The 20487-nt window shown below is 49.4% G+C and overlaps 2 protein-coding genes across 5 annotated transcripts in view; one reads left to right on the top strand and one right to left on the bottom strand.

Annotated features, from left to right (window-relative positions):
* Positions 1 to 20487, top strand: part of LOC135389823 (high-affinity choline transporter 1-like) — an 88618-nt gene that overhangs the window by 40262 nt on the left and 27869 nt on the right. The window lies entirely within an intron of this gene.
* Positions 6581 to 19509, bottom strand: LOC135389822 (high affinity choline transporter 1-like). 2 transcript variants are annotated; one of them, XM_064619848.1, is made up of 9 exons: positions 19293 to 19509; positions 17829 to 17936; positions 17610 to 17765; positions 17002 to 17150; positions 15660 to 15842; positions 12101 to 12230; positions 10402 to 10619; positions 8557 to 8703; positions 6581 to 7652 (listed from the first exon to the last, which is right to left on the bottom strand). In XM_064619848.1, exons 1-9 carry the CDS (start codon positions 19492 to 19494, stop codon positions 6741 to 6743), a joined length of 2205 nt encoding a protein of 734 aa, XP_064475918.1. In that variant the 5' UTR covers positions 19495 to 19509; the 3' UTR covers positions 6581 to 6740. The 2 variants fall into 2 exon arrangements, with proteins under 2 accessions (XP_064475918.1, XP_064475919.1); XM_064619849.1 differs by having other exon boundaries at positions 15690 to 15842.

Raw genomic sequence — 20487 nt, 5'->3', positions numbered from 1 at the left:
GGATCGATTATTTTGTGCGCTCTCGAAAGAGCACCCCCTTTCGGCTGACGTTGAAGAAGGATCAGCTGCGATCCGGCGAGAATCTGTGACGGGTGTCCGATTCAGCAAATTGGTATTGGTTTCTCCGTATAGAACTGTTAGACAACAGCATTGTGCTAATCTGCAGGGCTTCCCTACTACTGGATGATTAGATTCTGGCCTTGAGTTTCTACACTCTCAGAAAAAAAGGGTGGAGCACTTATTCCTTTCAGGAGGCAATATTTGTCGCATACGCTGTGCCTAAAAGGTTGCAAAGTTCTACACTCTTAAAAATGAGGGGGGGGGGGGAGTGTCGAGGTAGCTTGCCGTTGTTGGCCGCACTCAAGTGGGCATCGTCTCGACTATAGCCAAAAAAAGGAAAAGAAGGTGGGAGAAAGGGGAGTTGAGAACTTCAAAGTGATGTAGAAGCAGGATGACCGGTACTGATGGGACAGAAGAACACTGTAGGTGAGAGGTGCACTAGAGTGGTCTCTCCGCTAGGCCCGTTGCTTGGAGAAAGCGCACGAGGCCGCGAGTTTTTGAAAGTCGTTCCGCACAAGAACCTTCGGGGAAGAGGACGTCCGTCAGTATACCAGGCCTGGCGTGGGGAAGATGGGTTTCCCGCATGGCATGGTATGCACGGCATTCTGTCAGGATATGCGCAATTGTCTCCGGATGATTACAGTGTCCGCAACTGGAATCCTCCCTGGAGCCGATCTTGCACAGTTGAGAGTTCGTGAACGCAGATCCTGTGCGTAATCGATGGAGCATTGTCTGCATACCACGGGGAAGATCTTTCGTGGGAAGAGAGGGTCGGTGATTCTGCAAGATGTCCTGTATGCCAGGGTGACGCACCTCAACTAGCTGTTTGACGACCAAGAGCCTGTCAGTGTCGGCCGGGACTGCTAAGGATGGGCTGCAGCTGTTGTGTGCTGAGGAAGCTAGCTGGTCCGCTCGTTCGTTGCCTCTGATGCCGACATGAGATGGGATCCATTGGAGCGTAAGCTCACCTCCGGTTAGCCTATGCTGGGCACACGATCTCCTTATACATCGGGCCAGAATGCTACCACACATGGGGTTTATCACGTTGTTGAGGGCACTTTTGGAGTCCGTAAGCAAGACGGCCTTAGGTATTCCGGTGACTTGAACCGCAGCAGCTGCGTGTAGCAAGGCCAGGAGTTCGGCCGTCGTAGATGAGATTGGGTAGCGAACTGATTTCCCTTGCCAGGCCTTGTTTATTGACGGGATGTAGTACGCACTGGTAGCACTTTTGGAACGGTGGTCAATGGAGCCATCCGTGAACACCAGAGTATGTGTGGGATAAACGTCGCTGATCAGGTTCTCAGCCGCCATCCTGGCCACTAGGGGGCTGGACTCGCTCTTCTTCCGTAGACCCGGGATGTGAAGCGTTGTTGCGGGCACGAACTCCCGCCACGGCGGCGTAGGTGGACTAGCTGGGAGCCGAGGAAGAGCGCCCCTGTTGGCTAGAGAGCTGGTGGCACTAGCCAGGCGTCCTAGGGATGTGTGTGTCCTCTGTTCGAGGTCGGTGAGGAGGGAATGCTTGCTGATGGATGTTGATGCATCATCCAGAAACTGGAGTCCTTTGAGCTCAGAGTGGACACTAACAGGCTTTTCCTTAGCTTCCAGGTACGTTTGGGTGACGCTAGAGAACGTTGGGAGACCAAGCGCAGTTCTTATGCCAGCGCGATGAAGGCGCTCAAGGGCCTGCCATTGTGTAGGCGCGAGGTCTACGTATGGCGCCACGTAGAGAATGCGTGACAAGATCAGGGCTTTGTGAAGGGTGAGCAATGACCGCGCATTGCAGCCCCATGACTTACCGCTGATTCTGCGTAGCAGGTTGAGCGTTTTCTTCCCCTTGCAAATAGTCTCGTTTACTTGCTTAGACCAGCGTAATGTGCTATCGATGGTGACACCAAGATATTTACATGACGCGCATCTTGGGATGGGAGTGTTGTTAATGCTGAGGCTTGGGAAGTCTTTGCCCACGTACTTTCCACGGGGAATGCAGACCATGCATTTTGACTTCTCTGGTGATGCTTCCAGCCCTCTCGCAAGCAGCGCTGCATTGAGCCCGTTCAAGGCAATATCAGCTGTGTCACGAACTTTCTCCTTGTCCGTTCCCACAATGCGGAGGCAGATGTCGTCCGCGTAGATGGTGAGATGAAGGGCGTACGGTGTAGGGCGAATTACTCGGTGAATCCCAGCCATGATTAGGTTGAATAGTATAGGTGATAGAACACTGCCTTGTGGGACTCCTCGCTCAAACTTCTTCACAGAGCTGATACACCCGCGGACGGAGACGTCAAACGTTCTGTTGGACAGAAAGTCACATAGGTATCCTAGAAGGCGGCCAGTGACTCGAGCTGCTTCGAGCGCAGCGAAACATGCCGAGTGCGTTACCGAGTCGTATGCCACCAGCTCTTAAAAATGAACTTCACCCCATAGCACGTTCCTAGCCAACCATCATCCCGAATGACAAAGTTCTCGCCCCTGATTTGCTGAAAACGGGAGGCGGAGCCTATTTTGTGTCAATTATGCACGGCACAGAATAGGCTCCGCCTCCCGTTTTCAACAAATCAGGGGCGAGAACGTTGTCATTCGGGATGATGGTTGGCTAGGAGCGTGCTATGTGGTGAAGTTCATTTTTAAGAGTGTACCTGCTACCTCACTCTCTGCAACGAACGATAGAGTTACCACTTCTGATTCGGTGAACGAGGGGGGGCGTACACCTTTTTTGTAGCAATTTGAATATATGATAATTGCCTTTACCACCCTCTGTCAGACGCTATGTTGACATACACTCTTAAAAATGAACTTCACCGCATAGCACGCTCCTAGCCAACCATTATCTCGAATGATATCGTTATCTGCCCTGATTTGTTGAAAACAGGGGGCGTACGCCTTTTCTGTGACAATTATGAACAGCATAAGTGTCACAGAAATGGCGTACGCCCCCTGTTTTTAACAAATCAGGGCAGATAACGATATCATTCGAGATAATGGTTGGCTAGGAGCGTGCTATGCGGTGAAGTTCATTTTTAAGAGTGTAGGTGGCAACTGTAGAAGTTACCACTTTTTCACACCCTTTTTTCTGACAGTGTACTCCCAAGTTGATTTGTGGCTACGTCGTCCTCGACGTGTATCTTTGTCCATATTCCGTGTGAGCGCCGCGAAGCATCTGTAGCTATGGGCGGTGTACACATGTAGACACTTGGAGAAAGAACAGCGCGAAGGGAATAGGAGTTGGTGGTATGCGTCCTTGGCCGACTTCCGTGGAGACCATGTCCACGTTCGTCCGGAAATGGTCTTCCGGAAAACCTATAATGGAAAACCTCAGACAGCACATCTCACGTGGGGACAGATTCAGTGATGGACGACCACGTGGCAAAATTTTGACAATGATTCAGGATCATTTCAGATCTATCAGAGCTTGGAATGGAATTGGAATGGCGGAAACTGTTCTAGGAATGGAATGGAATTTGGTGTGTTTTTTTGTGTTTTTTTTTCGCAGGCGGAATGGAATTGGAATGGACTGGCCTGGGTGCCACACGGTCAAGGGCGAAATAACCTTGTCTTTTTTGCCTTCTCCGTGATAGGTAATGTCAATCTCCTCTATAGCACTTGCTGGGCTACCCAGCACGGTTACTGGTCCCTTTTCCTTTATTGGAAGTTTGGAAGTTTGTTTTATTTTTCTTACTTGGAATATTTACATGAACTGTTAAATAGGGACTGCTAGGCAAGCCCGAGATGCAGTCCCAAAAAGAAAATTCATTTATACATGGAACACATACAACATACAATAGTCCTGTGTAAGAGAAAAAATGAAATATTCATAAGAGAAAACACGTATACAAGCAAAAGGTATCATCAACAGCAACCCTAACTGACCTATCATAATAATGACCGTAGCGTCATTAAATTACAAGGTGGTTGTTGCGAATCTGCGTTATTGGACCAGTTTTAATCACGTTATCCTTATACCCTGCTATCTCCCTTTGACTTTGCATGCACAAAGACCTAGCTCTCAGTGGTAAAGTATTCCCGTATTGATGGAATTAAAGGAGTGGAATGGCGTTGCCTGGCCATTCCAGGAGTGGGAATTGGCCATACCTTTTCATTCCGAGGAATTTTGAAGGAACGGAATTATCGCAAATCTCCATTCCTCGGAATGGAATGGGTGAACCCATTCCGCAAGCCTGCCTGGAACTCCCTACTGCCACCGCAATCGTGTCGCCACTATCGTGTAATCGTTAACCGCACCCTGCACCGTGTGAGTCGTATCACCTTTCCAGAGCACGCTACGTTGCTCTACGTTGTAAAGAGAAACTCCACACGCACCACCATGAAAACCCGGTGACCCATATTTCCCTATACCGCGGATTCCTCTGCATCACTTCCTTCTTGGGTCTCTATAATTAAAAAAAAAAACTTCGGAGGCTTCCTCCGCTTTCCTATGACGTTGTACACGAACCCTATTTTGCGTTCAATTACCATAAATTTCCACGCCGTTGCTTCGTACGACGCCAAGGGGAAACTATGAAACCATAGTTAGTCTGACAGGAAACGAAGAGATAGCGCAGAAAATGGCGAGGCTAGTAACAGCTTGTCTCTCTCTATTATTTTTTTGACGTCGACGGCTCCGAGCCGGAGGAATCGTGCAGAAGTCCAACGCGGCACGTTCGAACAGAGGAGCGGAGAGGGAATGTTAGCTCACGTGACTTATACCCTAGTCAGACGGCAAACCTAAGTCCGTTAGCGGAACGGCCGTTACTTCACCTGTTGTCCAATCACCATTTGGAATCACATCGTTCTCTGCCCTGATTTGTTGAAAATGGGAGGCGTACACCTTTTTTATTACAATTATGCTGTTCATAATTACCACAAAAAAGGCGTACGCCTCCTGTTTTCAACAAATCAGGGCAGAGAACGATGTCATTCCAAATGATGATTGGACAACAGGTGAAGTAACGGCCGTTCCGCTAACGGACTTAGGTTTGCCGTCTGACTAGGGCATTACGCTGGTTCCCTCGCAGTGGAAACGACGACAACGCAAAATGCAAAACATGGCAGTCATGGCGGAACCGAAACTAGGTTACCATACCGAAACGCTACTCGGTGGAAGCTGACTCAGTCACGTGACCGGAACCCAAGCAGATTTCGCAACCGCTCCGACGGCGTTGGTGTGAGCACTCTATAGAGCTCTCCGAGTTGGAGGAAAGAGTTACAAATGAACCAGCCGAATGCAGTGAGAGTGCTCTGTTTCGACCAGTCGAAGACGAAACGTCGCTCCAGGGCGCGATCGTTATCGTTAGGTTTAAAGTTCTCGCCCTCCAAAGCCGCTGTGGTATAGGCCCACGCAAGAGCTCATGGCGAACCACGGGCCCAAGTGATGCAGTTACGCGCGCGTTGTGAGATAACAAGAAGTTGAAGATCAGGCCCCAGAGAGTTCTAGAGAGATCGGAAGCAACCAGTCGGAGGACACATTATTGTCAACCTCCTGGTTTAGGAAAGAAACAAACGAGAAGACAAGCAAGAAGACGACGAGCCATTAGTAGAAAGCTTAGGCCGGAGTTTTTTATTTATTGATTTTTTCTTCTTGGTTTGGTTTCTTTTGCGGCAGTGAGGGCAAGTTGCACACCTGTGTGAGGCCGAAGCGAGCAGTCTGCCCAAGCAGCACAATGTACTGAAAGTCGAGTGCAATAGGGGTGGACGGTATGTGTCTTATCGGTGTTCTGTAGTTTCACGAATCTGTTCAAGGCCTTTCACCTACCCGTCCACCCCTATTGCACTCGACTTTCAGTGCATTTTGCTGCTTGGGTGTGTAAGTAGAGCAGGACCAAAAAACCGGAGCAGTTGGTCCTCAAGTCTGCCCAGGACTCGTTCATTGGCGTTCATCTCTGCAGATTTCATCAGTGACTGATGTCTTTGACACATCGCTAAAGCATAGACTAGGAAAAGCAGCTACCAACGCTCACGGAATTAACTCACGTGTAGATATATATTTCAGATCCTTTTTACCGCATCATATAAATGGGCCACGTGCCAAGTTTCTGTGTGTTATATATTCACTCAGGTACATATTTCATTAGGTATTGCGGTCACGAAACGGACCTCTTGCAACGGCTCTTGTAATGCACAGTACTCTTCCATTCGGGCTTGTTAGATTTTACCCAGTGTTAGCCACCGTGGCTACGAGCGGTCTACAGATGCGGGCAGATAGAGGACTGTAGGAAGGAGTGGGATAGGGGGGTTAGTGTGCAAGGTTCGCTGGAGACCCATGGAACATCTCAAGACTGTGGCAGAATTCAAGCCCACCACCTCGAAATCGTCAGCATGGCCTTGGACCACCAGCCAGTGAATGTTGTGCCCAGCAGATCGCGTCGCTGCACGGTGAGGTAGAATATGCAATGAAAATAGAAAACATACTCTGTTGCACTCAAAGGCGGTATCACCGGTTTGCAACTAACTATGTCTTGCGTTCACCCATATGCATGCATACGCACGCCGTCGCAGACCCGCAGGAAGTCACTGTACGACAAAATCTACAGTGCGGATTTTATTGATGGGCATTATAAGCCCATATGGGCGCTTGCATTACAAGCCCATATTTTTATGTGAAGTGCTGCCATTGTAAAAGAGCTCGCTGCAGAACAGCATTAACAAAATATCCCACCACCTATATGCCATATATGCCATGCCTGCTATGCCATCTGCTTCTCATCCTTGGGTTTCTTGTTCTTATCCTTCCGTTCCTTATCGTTCTCTTTCTTCTCTTCTTTCTTCTCTTCCCTCTCTTCTTTCTTCTTCTCTTCCTTCTCTTCTTTCTTCTTATCTTTCTTTTCCTTATCTTCCTTGCTCCTGTCTCTCTTCGCAGCCTTCTTTTTTGCGGTAGTTTTAGCATCAGGCGCCGCAGTCTGTGTGTGACCCTTGGGCGGCCCCACGTTCGTTTCAACGGCAGAGGCCTCCGCGAAAATACCGTCTTTCGTTCTCACAGTCGTGTTTGCCATCGTGTCCTTTTCCGTGCGGTCGAGACGCACGCAAATCTCGGTCCCTTCTGCCATCGCCTGAACTTTCTGTTGTACCGTCTCCGTGTCAAGGGGAACATCCACGACAGACCTGCCAGATATAGCAGACTGCCCAGATTTGCCTGACTTTAAGGATAAGCCTGATTTTATGGACTGTTCTTGGTCGCCTTCAAAGGTCGTGCCTTCTGTGCCAGACCTGTCGGTCCTCTCGGCAGCGATGGTTCTCTTGTTTTTTCTTTTCTCCTCTGATTCAGTAGACACCTGTTTTAGAGACGCGGTCGATGGACGCCGCTCCTCAGCATCGAAGCACTGGAGGACGTCGTATCTCATTGGCATGATCCCTCCCACGAAGAGTTTCTTGACAACTCTTGAAGCAACTAGCATGCAAAGCAGGTGGGCGACCATAGAGAAGGTGCGGTAGGGGAAAAGCTGCCTTCCATGCTGACTGTCGTATCCAGGATAGCGAAAGAGAGTTGGCAGGCCCATGCCAGGTTCACCGGCGGCCGTTCGGAGCAGAAGACCGAGGAAGAAGCCAGTCAGGGAACCGTAAGCGTTGACGCCGTCAGGGAGGAACAAGATGCACACCACCTGTCAGAGAAAGGGCACATGAATCTACGAAGTGTTCTGCAATGAATAAAAAAAAGCGGCGGGCACAGGTAACCTCGAAAGTTCGCGATGCTTCAGTTCCGTGATGTTACACGCATTGTCAAAAAATTGTTGTTGCAAAAAAGTAACCTTTAGGTTAGGTTAGGTTAGGTGGAGCAGTTGCACGCATATGTTGTGCCTAAAAGGCTGCAAAGTTCTACCCGCTACCTCACTCTCAAAACAGAACTTCACCGCATAGCACGCTGTGCGCCAGCCATTGCCACGAATGACAGGGTTACCGCTTCTGATTCGGTGAACGAGGGGGGCGTACGCCTTTTTATAGGAATTTGGATGTATGATAATTGCACCGCACCACATTGGCGTATTAAGGCTAAGTTGACCTAGGTAGTTACTACAGAAGTTACCATCGTTTCACGCCCGCCCTGAGATGTCCTGGCGTCAATAGCCACACGTCATTTTGACGTCACGCACAATCAACCATTCAGAACGCGCGACGCTTACACATTAATTTTGTTGTAAGATATCAAGAAGTGAGGTCGATTCTATACATATTCCCAATAGACCTCTACCCGAGAAACGTCATCATGACGTTGGTAGACAGACTGATACCGAAACAAATCGGAAGGGGAGGGCCGGGTTCAACGAATGTGCACTTGTTATGTGTGTTGTTGTCTCCTATTGAAAGAAAAGTAGGACCGAAGGTCGCGTCCGTTTCTGGGACCATCGTAATCCCCTCAAGACCGTGGCCTTTCGTGCGCGACCTTCGCCCCGTAGCTTCGAGCGTAGTTCAACTCTACCAAATTGGTGGCGCTGTCGAACACTATGACGTCATTTGCTTATAAACAAGGTGATGTCTATTGTCCCAATATTTCATTTCACGACCGACCTGTGGGAAGAGCAGGATAAATAGGAGGTCGGAGGCGTAGTTCCACATTGAATTGACTGCCGTGGTGGCCACAGCGATATAGGTTGCAAAGGCACCGAGGAGTATTACAGACAGTCGAAGCACCAGGACAAGTTCCGTGGTAGACGCCTGGGAAGAAATAGTAGGCTCATTACGGACACAAAGCACAGATCTAGAGGAACCATGTCAGTCTTCGAAGGGAAAATGTCCTCCTTTGCTCCTGTTAGCCCGCGAAGCAAATGTAGCTATGCTCGCGGTATAGACGCGGACAGATGTAGAGAGGACAGCGGGAACGGAACGGGGTTAGTTCGCGACGTGAGCACACTTCATTGGGAACTACCCCGACATCCTGGTAATATATCTGCGGGAAACTTCAGGCAAAATCTCCGACAACACGGCCTGTGTGCGTGCTTTGCCCACTACGCCACGAAGGCAAATAAAAAAGGAAGGAGGAACTGATTACATCCAGTTTAAGAGGGTTGTGGTCCATAGAAAAGAGCCTCTGAAATTTCCATTGGTTTTCGGAAGCGCGTGACACCCCACCGCACCTCGACTTCCTCACCGAGACTATGGACATCAGACTATGATGAGGCCGGGTGATCGCGGTGCCCATTTTGCTTTGCCATAGTCTCTCACCCCTTTGTTGTACAACAGCGGATGCAAGTTCACATCGATATTACTTGATCGTTCAAGGGTGAACGAGTCACCCCAAGAGAACATCGCGGGTGTTGAGCAAGCCGTCGATAGCCGGCTAGTAACAGTTCGGGACATCGCAAGATGGGTTCCCCGACATCTGGACAGGTGACCAGGAGGGAGCGTGCATGGCAGTCTCTGAGCATCGGATGAACCGGTTTCAATCAGAGTGGAGCGAATTTTTGCAATCAATCACGTAATGAAACCTGGGTGCATAATTTCACCCCACGGACAAAAAGCAGCAGCGTGGGATGACGTAAAGGCTCCTCGCCACCAAAAAGATAGGCAGCAGTCTGCTGGGAAGTCCACGGGAACTGCCTTCTGGAACTTAAGAGGTGCCATCCGTGTGAACGTCTTTGAGCAAGGGGACACGATTAATGCCCAGTACTTTTCTTCGTTGATAAAGGGTCCCGTGTGAAACGCAATTCGCGAATACACGTACGGCGAATTTGACTGTGGTAATCCTGGACATGCACGGACATGCCTGGACATGCACTGTGAGGTTTTGCCCCATGCCTCTTACAGCACAGAGTTAGTCAGAAGCGATTACCATTTGTTTGTGCCCCTTAAAGAGCACCCCGGAGGAAAGACATTCCAGAAAGATGAAGCCCTCCAGAAAGGTGTCCTGCAGTGGCTACGAAAGCAACGCGCTTCCTTCTACGCCAAAAACATCAAAGAGTTGCGATGGTAGTGGATTCTAGATGTGGGTGGTGAAACCTGACGCAGTTTGGTGCTTCCAGAATTGTCCAATGTATTTAAAGAAAGAAAATGATGATGGTGTTTTTTGGCGTATCGACAAGGACATAATGCGCCAAAACAGTGGCGCTGATGTGCCTTGCTCGAACAAAGATCATGTTCACTAAAATAGAACGAAACATTAGTAAAATTATAGCAGATTCGGAAGCTTTGAGAAATAAATAGAAAAATGAAACAAAGAAAATAACCTTGAACGGCGTCATGACTCGAAGACACGTGTCACAGCCCATGTTATACGAGATGAATCAGTTCGGACAACGCGTCTCGCAGTATTGTGGTGTAAGGGCAAACATGTTGGGAAGTGCGACAGAAATATATTGGCTTCATAGATTAGGTGATAGGCCAAGGCGACAGGCCCTAAACGTAGCTGCCTCTCACCCCTGGTCTCAAGATCCCCTTGTAGATGTTGTGGGAGAGCATGGTTGCCGCGCTGAATATTGTCGAGTCTACGGTCGCCATGACAGATGACGCAAGGCCCAGGACTAGAATGACTGCAACGGGCCCGGGTGTAAGAGTCCGAATAGCCAGGGCTAGCACGTTTCCACGTATGATGTCTTCCATGGTTAACGTTGTGTTACTCTGGATGGTAGTAAAATCTGAAATAGATTACGCTCGGTTGCTTCAGGTGCCGTGAATGCCACTTTCGAAGGCGCGGAACAGCAGTTTGTTAGCGATTTTGATTTTTCGAGGCTTCATCCAATTCCAGACTTCTGCAGAAGGTCGTATCATCTGAAATTGTCTGCAACAATTGTCTACAACACTGCCTTCAGCTTTCGAGCCACGTCGAAATGGCCCGGAGGAGTTACAGGAAAGCCTGCTTTCCTGGAGACCGACCCACCGGTATCCTTGTGCCTTTGGGCCAACATCTGCTTTTCACCCTCGCCCGCTTCGCACTCGAAAACACTTTCTTGGGCAGACTCCTCCGTAACAATCCGCAACTAGGCGGCATTTTGATAACACAACCAGTGGAACCGCACACTTTTAAAAATGAACTTCACCGCGTAGCACGATCCTAGCCGTCTATCATCCTTAGTGACATCGTTCTCGCCAGGAGGCGTACGCCTTCTTTGTACCACTATGTACTGCGTAAGTGGTACAAAAAAGGCGAACGCCTCCCGTTTTCAACAAATTAGGGAGAGACCGCTGTCATTCGGTATGATGGTTGGCTAGGAGCGTGCTATGCGGTGAAGTTCATTTTTAAGAGTGCAGTTTCTTTCCGCCGAGGCAAAACGACCGTATTCTGCGGCTAACGTACTTCACATCGCGAATTGCGGCGTGTTGGCCGCAGCAGCACGTGCAATTGCCTACAGGGCCTTGATCTATTGTCGTCAAGGAAGACTTGAAGAACGAACGTCTACAGACGGGACCAGTCATTAGTATAGCAGACGAACTTAACGGAACCAATATGGCGTCCCCACACTGCGCCCCCTGGCGTAGAACTTGCAGTTGCAGTACTGTGAAGCTATTCAGTCTGCATCTCCCGCGGCAACGGCGGCACATCTGCGAACTGCGTACTCTGCACTCTGTGAACGCTCCGCAACACACCGCCTACGCTGGAAGCCGTCCACGTTGCCAGACGACGTGGATGACACCACACGAGACGCGCTGTGCAACCAGACACTCCGCGGTTTGTTTTTTGAGCCGCACTCTTAGAAATGAACTTCACCGCATAGCACGCTTCTAGCCAACCATGATCTCGAATGATATCGTTATCTGCCCTGATTTGCTAAAAACGGGAGGCGTACGCCTTTTTTGCGACAATTATGAACAGCATAAGTGTCACAAAAAGGCGTACGCCTCCCGTTTTCAACAAATCAGGGCAGATAACGATATCATTCGAGATCATGGTTGGCTAGGAACGTGCTATGCGGTGAAGTTCATTTTTAAGAGTGCGGGTGGCGCGATGTATGAGGGGGAGAGTGAGCGTATACGAGAGCGAAATGGCCCAACCCATCTCCCTCAAATTGACGCCACGCGGCTTCACAGAGAGGCTACGAAAGTGCGTTAAAGAAATGTTATCGCATTTAAAATATCGGTGACATCGCTGTCTTTCCACCCACACGTTTAGATAACTTACTTGCAGCTTTGGCACAGCCCCCTATGATAATGGCTGGCACTGCCAGTATCATACAGCCAAACGCCGCCGAGTAAGACATAGCCTCTGCAACCTGCGCTTCTGGACAAGCCAGTACCCTTTGGACATAATCCTGCAAGGTAATCAAAATTAACAACAGGTAACTTGCGTGACCAACATAAGGATGACCTACCACTTGAGCATACTTTAGAAAGAGCTTGAGAAAAGCATGCAGGAGGGCTGCTTTACAACTAAACTTTCATGACGCACGTGCAAATGGCTAACGAAATTGTGGCACCTTGCCGCAACACTTTTTTTTTCCATCTGCGGTATGTGAACCTGCATACCGAGTGAAGGTGGTAATAAACCCGCTGAAAATATACTTTCACTGCTTCCGGTTTGGGGCCAAAACCACATCCGGTTTCACAGTAATCACACTCTGCGCCAACCACTGTGCCGATTGATACAGATATCGCTTGTGATTGGAGGAGAGAGAGGGTGGTATACGCCTCTGGTTCTGAGCGCCCTTAGTCGCAGAAGGACCGGAAGTCTTCGTGGCACCGGAAGTTGTGACAGGGGCTTGTTTACCCGAAAATGTCCTTTATAGGCGCGATCAATACACAGTCCCCAACTCAGTGGCAGAGCTCTTCCGACGTCAGAGCTGGAAGTGTGTTCTGTGTATCGCTTCTGTGGATCGTGTATTCACACTCTTAAAAATGAACTTCACCGCATAGCACGCTCCTAGCCAACCATTATCTCGAATGATATCGTTATCTGCCCTGATTTGTTGAAAACGGGGGGCGTACGCCATTTCTGTGACACTTATGCTGTTCATAATTGTCACAGAAAGGCGTACGCCCCCTGTTTTCAACAAATCAGGGCAGATAACGATGATTCGAGATAATGGTTGGCTAGGAGCGTGCTATGCGGTGAAGTTCATTTTTAAGAGTGCAGTAGGAACTGTATATCGCTCACTATGACGTGTAGTGCTCAATGCACAAAACTAACGGAGTGTCGCGACTCTCGCACGTGCTTTGCTGCGCTCTCTGCTGTGTCAGTGGACAGTTACGACAGCTAAAGTGTACAGGATTCGGATGTAAGATAAACTTCGGGGTTTGTAACGGATGGACGGACGGACGGACGTATTATGGGCCAAAAATTTTATGTCAATAGTGCCACTTTGCCCGTTTCTCTCCGGATAAATCGTGAAAATTAAAAAAAAAACGCCCCTGCCTAACATTTCGAATTGGCCATACCTGTGTTTCAGCTCCTTCCGTCAGACGGCGACACGGTCGAACGCGGCGCTGCAGACGACTTCGCACAGTAATCCTCTGCAATCAGTTCCACTTGTTCACTTGGGCTGCGTTCCACTACCTCGCGCCCGCGAAGCCGCCTGACTAGGCAGCTGAGTAGGCCCCTTTGCTTGTCACTATTGGAACAGGCTTGCCTAGACGAGGCGCCTGTGGCGCCATCTCGTTGCTCACGCAAGAAGTGCGTACGGCGCAAGTGCAGCAGGACTCTAATGCGCTAAGTTTGTAGGACATCGTGCATAAACTGTCACCTTCACAACTAAACATGTGTTGCAACTCTCTAGGCAGTTTTAAAAAACATACCACTATGTGCAACTCTACATTTAAAGCCAGCAGAAACAGCGGACACGCTGGTACCGTCAACGCGCGTCTCCACCACGGCTGTCAGGTGGTCAGCATCGACGCGCACTAGGCGGTAGCCGACTGAATAGCGGAGTTGGCGAGATTTCGAACGAGACTTAACATGGCGGCACTTCCGGTTAGACCGCTAGGCAGTCGACTAACCGGGGTATTGGAACGCAGCCCTGGTTTCGATGTATTCTGCAATGCCGCGTTCGATCGTTTCGCCACCTGACGGAAGCAGCTGAAACAGACGTATAGCCGGCGGTTTTGTATCCGCAGAAAAACGGACCCTGTGGCAGTGTTGCCATAAAATTTTTGGCCACAATACGCCCTCTAACATCTACTATAGCTACCCGACACTGTTTCTGTCTTGTTTCACTGTTTCTAGTTTATCTTGGCGAACCCTGTAGTTTACACTGCCACTTCTCTGCGTTATGTGTACGATACTAACGCTGTTGCATTTTCATGCGTTACGGATGCGGCGCGGCACGGCGAAGCACGCCGCCCACGCGCAACTGAAAAGCACACGCACTGCAAGAGTTGGGCTCCACCACACGGGTGGCATCCAGTGCATGGCTCCGTCAACGAAAGCGTGCTGGGCGAACGCAACGCATCCTGGACAGGTCCTGGTCACACGTCACAACAAACGTCAAGGCACACGTGACCTTAAAGATGGCGGCGCCCGTGATCGGCGGTCAAACCGTTTGTGAACAATGCGGTTGTTTCTGCGCGACGTCTTTCGACCACGGAGATTTTTATCCGACAACCTCGTAGTAAAACGCGCAGTTTTGCACATAATGCCTCGTACTGCCGACGACTTCCGAAGATGTGATGACGACCGCGCGTTAAGACTTACTGAGCCGATGCGGAATGGGCTACCATGTTGCGGAAGAAGCACGGCGTAGTTTATGCTGGCAAAATACGTTCATCAGTAGGTCCGTTCGTTCGGTACGCGGCAAAACGACACGTAAACAAAGTCACATGACCTCAAAATGGTTTTCTATGACTTGCGACCAGGACAACGTGGCGGTTTTGCAAAAAGGCACCCGCTTGAGGGTAGTTACAACAATGGCGGATTTATGTCATCCCTGTGGGCTCGACTCACCAGCCGTGATGCTGTCGCCGTTGCTTTTCCAACATGACTGCCTCCGTTCAAAGCACGTTGACAAAACAAGAGAATCTAATCGCTCCGTATGTCGTAGATACGCTTCAATAACCACATCACGGTTGCCGGTTCATGGCTGTCTGCGGAGTGAGGGCGTGGAATGAACTCAATGATTGGTCAAGCGCGAGAGGCTCCCGTATCAAGAACGCATGGTGTCCGAACAGCCTGCCGTGTAGGGCAACCACCTCTGCAACGGAGAGATGTTGTCGTGTGGGCCAGTGGCGTAGCCAGACCTCCAAAGTAGGGGGGGGCTCTATACGAAAACCCGCCCCACTCCCTTCCCCCTGCTGATCCTGGGTGCGACAACACGCAATACTTGTGCACACCGCAGCATGCGGTTGAAAAAAAAAACGAAAATAATTGATTTGGACATTCACAATACGATTATACTGTGATGTCTAATGAGGTGGTGTCACGTAATTGGAAGGATTTTGAAAAGTTCATACTTTGGAAACCATTCAAGTGTGCCGCTTAGATAGACGCCATGAACTGTAAGAACTTTCGCGATCGTCACACAGGTCCCCCCCCCCCCGCATATATTATTTTCTCCTCGGATTTGCACGATTTGGGTGGGTCGGTCAGTGGCAGGAAGGGGGGCTCGGGCCCCCCCTAGCCCCCCCGTGGCTACGCCACTGGGCCAGGCATAATAGCCGCACCACAGCGCATCCGTAGCGGTTCAAAATGCAACCGTGTAATCTAGGCAGCGTTGTAGTCTTGCGTATATTAATTTGCACCAGATTCAGACCTTGCCGTCAACGAGGCAGTTTAGGTGTACCTGGACGGAGATACCTCCCAGACCAACTGTGATGAAACGATCGATTCTATGGTAGAAGTCTTCATAACTGACGGTACCAATCCAATTGCTGCTGCTGTAGTTGTTCGTTGCGCTGGTAGCTGCATTGTGGAGGCAGAACGGGAGAGACAGCATCTGAAAAAATAAGTTTCTCTCGTTCAGAGCGCGGATAAAATGGTACGTGCACTGAAGCAAAGGAAGAGAGACAAGGTCGTAACAACTGCCAGTTCCGGAGCTACGTCGGGTCGACAAGGGTTGGCTGTCTATTCTCGGATCGAAACTTGTCGTTTTCTGCTTCTTTGTTAGAGGGGCAGTGAAATGTCATCTAGGATTGCTCGAAACCCTGATTAATTTGTTGCACAGTCTATCAGTGGCGCTTATCACGCGTGTCTTATCTCGTGCAATTCAATGCACAAAGTAGAACGTCCGCCATGTGCGGAGAGGCGTAAACCGTGACCTCTTAAGGCCAACCTCCATGAAGCGAATTTTTTGTAACGAAGTTCGCGCGGTAGACTGCGACGCGCGTCCAGCCGCCAGTTGTTCGCCGGCACCAGCTCCATGGGACGAAAAACCAGCGGACGGCGTCGGAGAGTCTTGCTCTGATGTCACTGTTTCCAAAGGCTAGTGAAAGCAGTGGCTCTAAGAGAAGTGCGCCCAGTAATGTACCGAAAGGCATGTTCAATACTGCGAAAGGAAAACCTGTTTCTTGGCAGAGAATGCCTGGCGTTTCAGCAACGCACTAGGCGAGACACCGAGTAGACGACAACACCCCATGTAGCACGAAGCCCGCAACACGACGACGACTCACGACAGCAGACGACCACGTGCAGACGACAGGACAGCATAGCTGGCGCAGATTCGTAGCGGAAGAGCGCCTTGATTGGCCGGCCTCGTGTTCATCCGCGGTACGCTGGGCGAAAATATCTGGCATGGACAGATCGCCGGCGGACGTTCACATTTTTGACGCGTCGCGCAGGCAGTTAGATGCTGAGCGAAGTTCGCAGCGTTTTTTCGCTGTACATTCGCTCCATGGAAGTTGGCCGTTACAGGGTTAGGCCCGCCCCAGTACCGTGACGTAGCAAGCCAAGGGTGACGTAATGGCGCATGGCCCCCGCACACACCCTTTGAGTCCCTCTAAGTCACGCATTCTATGGGATCACCGACGACATCGAAACGTTTCCAGAAGGTGTGCAGTTAAGACCCTCGCGTACTCTACCGGCCAGCTACGATAATAATTCCCGTGCAAGAACGCATGTTATCTGTCGTGCAACCGAGTGAAGGAAGGTCTACTCACCAAGCCGCTTAACAGGATGACTACTTGAAAAAGATCCGTGTAAATGATAGCGTATAATCCTCCGAGAGACGTATAAAATAGGGTGACTATCGAAGAGATTATGATGCAGACTATTTCGTCCACTTCAATGATAAGATTCATGGTGTATCCTGCAACAAAAGTTCCGTTTAGGAGGTAAAACGATTCGTGTTTTTTTTTAATGGGTTAATTAGCATGTGGCGAGCTTTCACTCGAGCGAATCATCATAAGTCCATTTGGGGCAATGGACATTATATATATATATATATATATGAAGTCCCAAACGTCGCCACACCAGCATTGGACAGCTGTTTCGGCCTTATTGGGCCTTCATCAGCAATGCGTAGGTGGGCGACGTTTGAGCGAGTATATATATATGAGTATATATATATAATGAGGGAATAATATATATATATATCGACCAATACGGAAACTTTCTTATCTATGGTCTGGTGCTTCGATGTCAAACCTTACCAGACGTTCAGTAGTCCCGGGATGAAAGCGAACCAGACGTTTAACGTGCCTTTGAATATGATAACTTTATCCAGTCTCCAAGGCTGGACTCATATGTAACGTTAAAAGCGTCGTACCTAGCGTAGATAAGCTGACAGCGGACCACAGTACTTCTCCGCACAGGCAGGGGATGAAGTAGACAATGACCAGCCGTTGTCCGAAACGCCGTTGGAGAGGGTCAAGCACGGTCGTGCTACCTGTCTCATGGAGCTTGTGTGCGAAAAAGGAACCGCCTGGAAGCAGAACCCATGGGATCGTTGTAGCACCATCGCCACATCAAAGTTTTTATGTCTTACCGAGTGCAAAGGCCATCGCGTAGGAAAGTGGAGCATAGCAAGACAGGAGTCCTCGAGCGAACATTTCTGTGGCCAGGTGTGACAGCAAGCCGGCTCCCATCCAAGTGGCTAAAAGGGCGACAATGTGGTCAGAAAGTAATATCCTTGCGAAGGATAAACTGAGAGCGAAGCCTGAAGCACCACTACACTGTGACTGAATGCACGCGTTTGTTATTCAAGTGTGGGTCAATGTTTCGTTTAGACTTGGTTTGGCAACGTCACCCAAACAGAGCACTATCTCCTGCGGATGTCCAAAATAGATCCCATTGTCCATGTCCTGAAATAGATTTCAGGTGGACATCCTTTGGAGCTACATAGATGGACGTCTCTAGCCCCATCCCCATGTACATCCCCATGATGTACCGCAATGGCCGTTTGAAGAATTGGCCGAATAGTGTCCCTGACGGGATGTTACATGGAACGTTATCGCAGGAGAGAGAGAAACATGGCAAGGTGTGTCGCGACGTGGATTCGACTTTCGATAAACCAACTGAATGTCTCAAACCAAAAGCATAAAAAAATAGATGTTATCCTTATAGTGCCTTAATACGCCAAGCACCTAAGCAGTTCTTCAGTCCAGTGTTATTGGTACGCAATCGCACTAAACTTAAACATCTCACCCTTTAGTTTGACTCGCAGGCAAACAGGACTCGAATTTGTGGAAGCTCGCGAGACAAGCAATATATATATATAGTATCTGTTTTCGCTTTGGAACTACATTTCTAAGTGATCTTCATGGTTCTAAGAGAGTCTTCATTTTTGCCTTTTAAAACCTCGTGTTCATTGTCCGTAACGGAAATACGAGAAACAAAGCGAAGCAACAGATTAAAGGGACGCAGCGGCCGAAGCTGAAACAAAATACCTACAGGTCTAGTAAGAATCTGTCCGCTTACGCAGCAGCTCAATGAAACAGTATCAATAATAATAAGAAAATACAGGGCCCTGAGCACGCACGCAAATAAGTCCGTGCAACGTCCGTGTAACTTCACGTGAGGACAAACGACGAATATTTGTGGGATGTCCAAACCGTGGCCAATCGGGAGATGTGGAGTACGTCCGTCGGAAAAAAAAAGTGTGTTTTCCAGGGAGATCCCCAGGAAGACAACGGGAACTTTCGTTCCGTTTGGGCATAGTTCCGCATGTGACAGCAGTGTCACATTGATGTCTCTGCAGCCAAATTATCTTTTCCTTCCCGTTTTTCAACAACACCTTCTGTTTTCAACAAATCAAGAAAAATAACGCTATCATTAGAGATGATGGTTGGCTAGGAGCGTGCTACGCGGTGAAGTTCATTCCTAAGTGTGCGCCGCAGTCCTGGACCACAGACGAACCCCACCACAGACAAAAGCCCTTTATGCTTTCTGCTAAGGTAGCTTGCAGACAAACCGTTCCGCTCCTAGATGAACATTTCTTTCCGTCACTCACCAACCAAGGAAGCAGTTCCCAAGGCGAGTGTCATTTCGCGGTTGACCAGCAGCAGACGTACGACGTAGTCCAAGCCGGCTTTTTCCTTGCGCTTGCGCTCAATGTGGAATGGTTCCGTGTGATATTTTCGGGCAGCCCACACTCCTATTGCTGTGACCATCACGTAATACAATACAGTGCACGCGGCACCTAACGTGTTCATCGTTCGATCGACAGAATGCAACTGAGGCACGCGTTCAGAGACGACGTGCCCTTCCGAGCCTCGTCTTCTTCTTCGCCTTCTTCTCTTCCCGAGGATAGATAGAAAATATCGTACACATTCCCACATACATACATACTCATATACGTTCGCACATACGCCATACATACGTGTCACGCTGGTATAGGTCCTTACATATGATCACGGTAGCATACACGTAGTACCACCCAATCGTCCTGGCCAATCTCCCTTAGTGGCTCACGGCCATCTTTTGCGAGGAAGACGAGAAAAAGAAAACGAAGAAAATACCGCAACGTATCGTCAGTGAAATCACCACAACCTAGGTGGCGCCAGTGAACTACGGTACTACACCGACCACTCCCACAGGTGTGTATTGGCTATGTCCTGAGCAACAGAAGCCTTCGCCTGGATAGCACTGTGGACTCCCAACGCCTTCAGAGATATGTCGGCACAGTTCCCTTAGAAGTCGGCCAAGTACGCACATTCCCCAGGGCGTCAGTCGTGACATTGCTCACGTCTGTGAGGGCGACAACGACGAGCCTTTTCACCATCATCACCACCACCATAGGACTCCCAACCGCAGATTAACAAATATATTAAAATGAATTACCGGGCATGTCTGACAACAGCGTAGCGGCATTTACTGCCCTTTGCGACAGATTCTTACGTCGATTGGTTGCTAACGTTGCGCAATGTGAGCGACAGGTGGCGCCTTCACGTTGTATGACGCCCGCCTCTGCCGCCCCCTGCCGGCCCGGCGCACTGGTGTTTTGTTCTGATACTCTTTTGCGCGTTTCATATGAGTCTGGACAGATGGGAAAACTTCAGTTTTGTGCTCTTCGTTTGTTTGCCCCTTCAGTATCAGAAAACGTTCTTTCACATTCACAAGTCCTCACTCTAAAAACTACCGCAGAAATCAAGCAGGCGGGGCTAAAGCGTAATATTTTTCCAAATTTTTCGCGACTACTTTTATTG

Source organism: Ornithodoros turicata, chromosome 3 (genome assembly GCF_037126465.1).
Source record: "Ornithodoros turicata isolate Travis chromosome 3, ASM3712646v1, whole genome shotgun sequence".
Lineage (NCBI taxonomy): Eukaryota > Metazoa > Arthropoda > Arachnida > Ixodida > Argasidae > Ornithodoros > Ornithodoros turicata.
The sequence above is the reverse complement of the archived record's forward strand: the minus strand, read 5'-3'. Positions and strand labels throughout refer to the sequence as shown.

Coding starts and splice junctions, on each gene's coding strand:
- LOC135389822 (XM_064619848.1), bottom strand. CDS start 19,494: ATGAACACGTTAGGTGCCGCGTGCACTGTATTGTATTACGTGATGGTC. Junction 8,704..10,401: donor AGGGGATCTTGAGACCAGGG/GTGAGAGGCAGC, acceptor ATTTCTTCCCAG/GCGTCTACCACGGAACTTGT. Junction 7,653..8,556: donor TTATCCTGCTCTTCCCACAG/GTCGGTCGTGAA, acceptor TTTCTCTGACAG/GTGGTGTGCATCTTGTTCCT.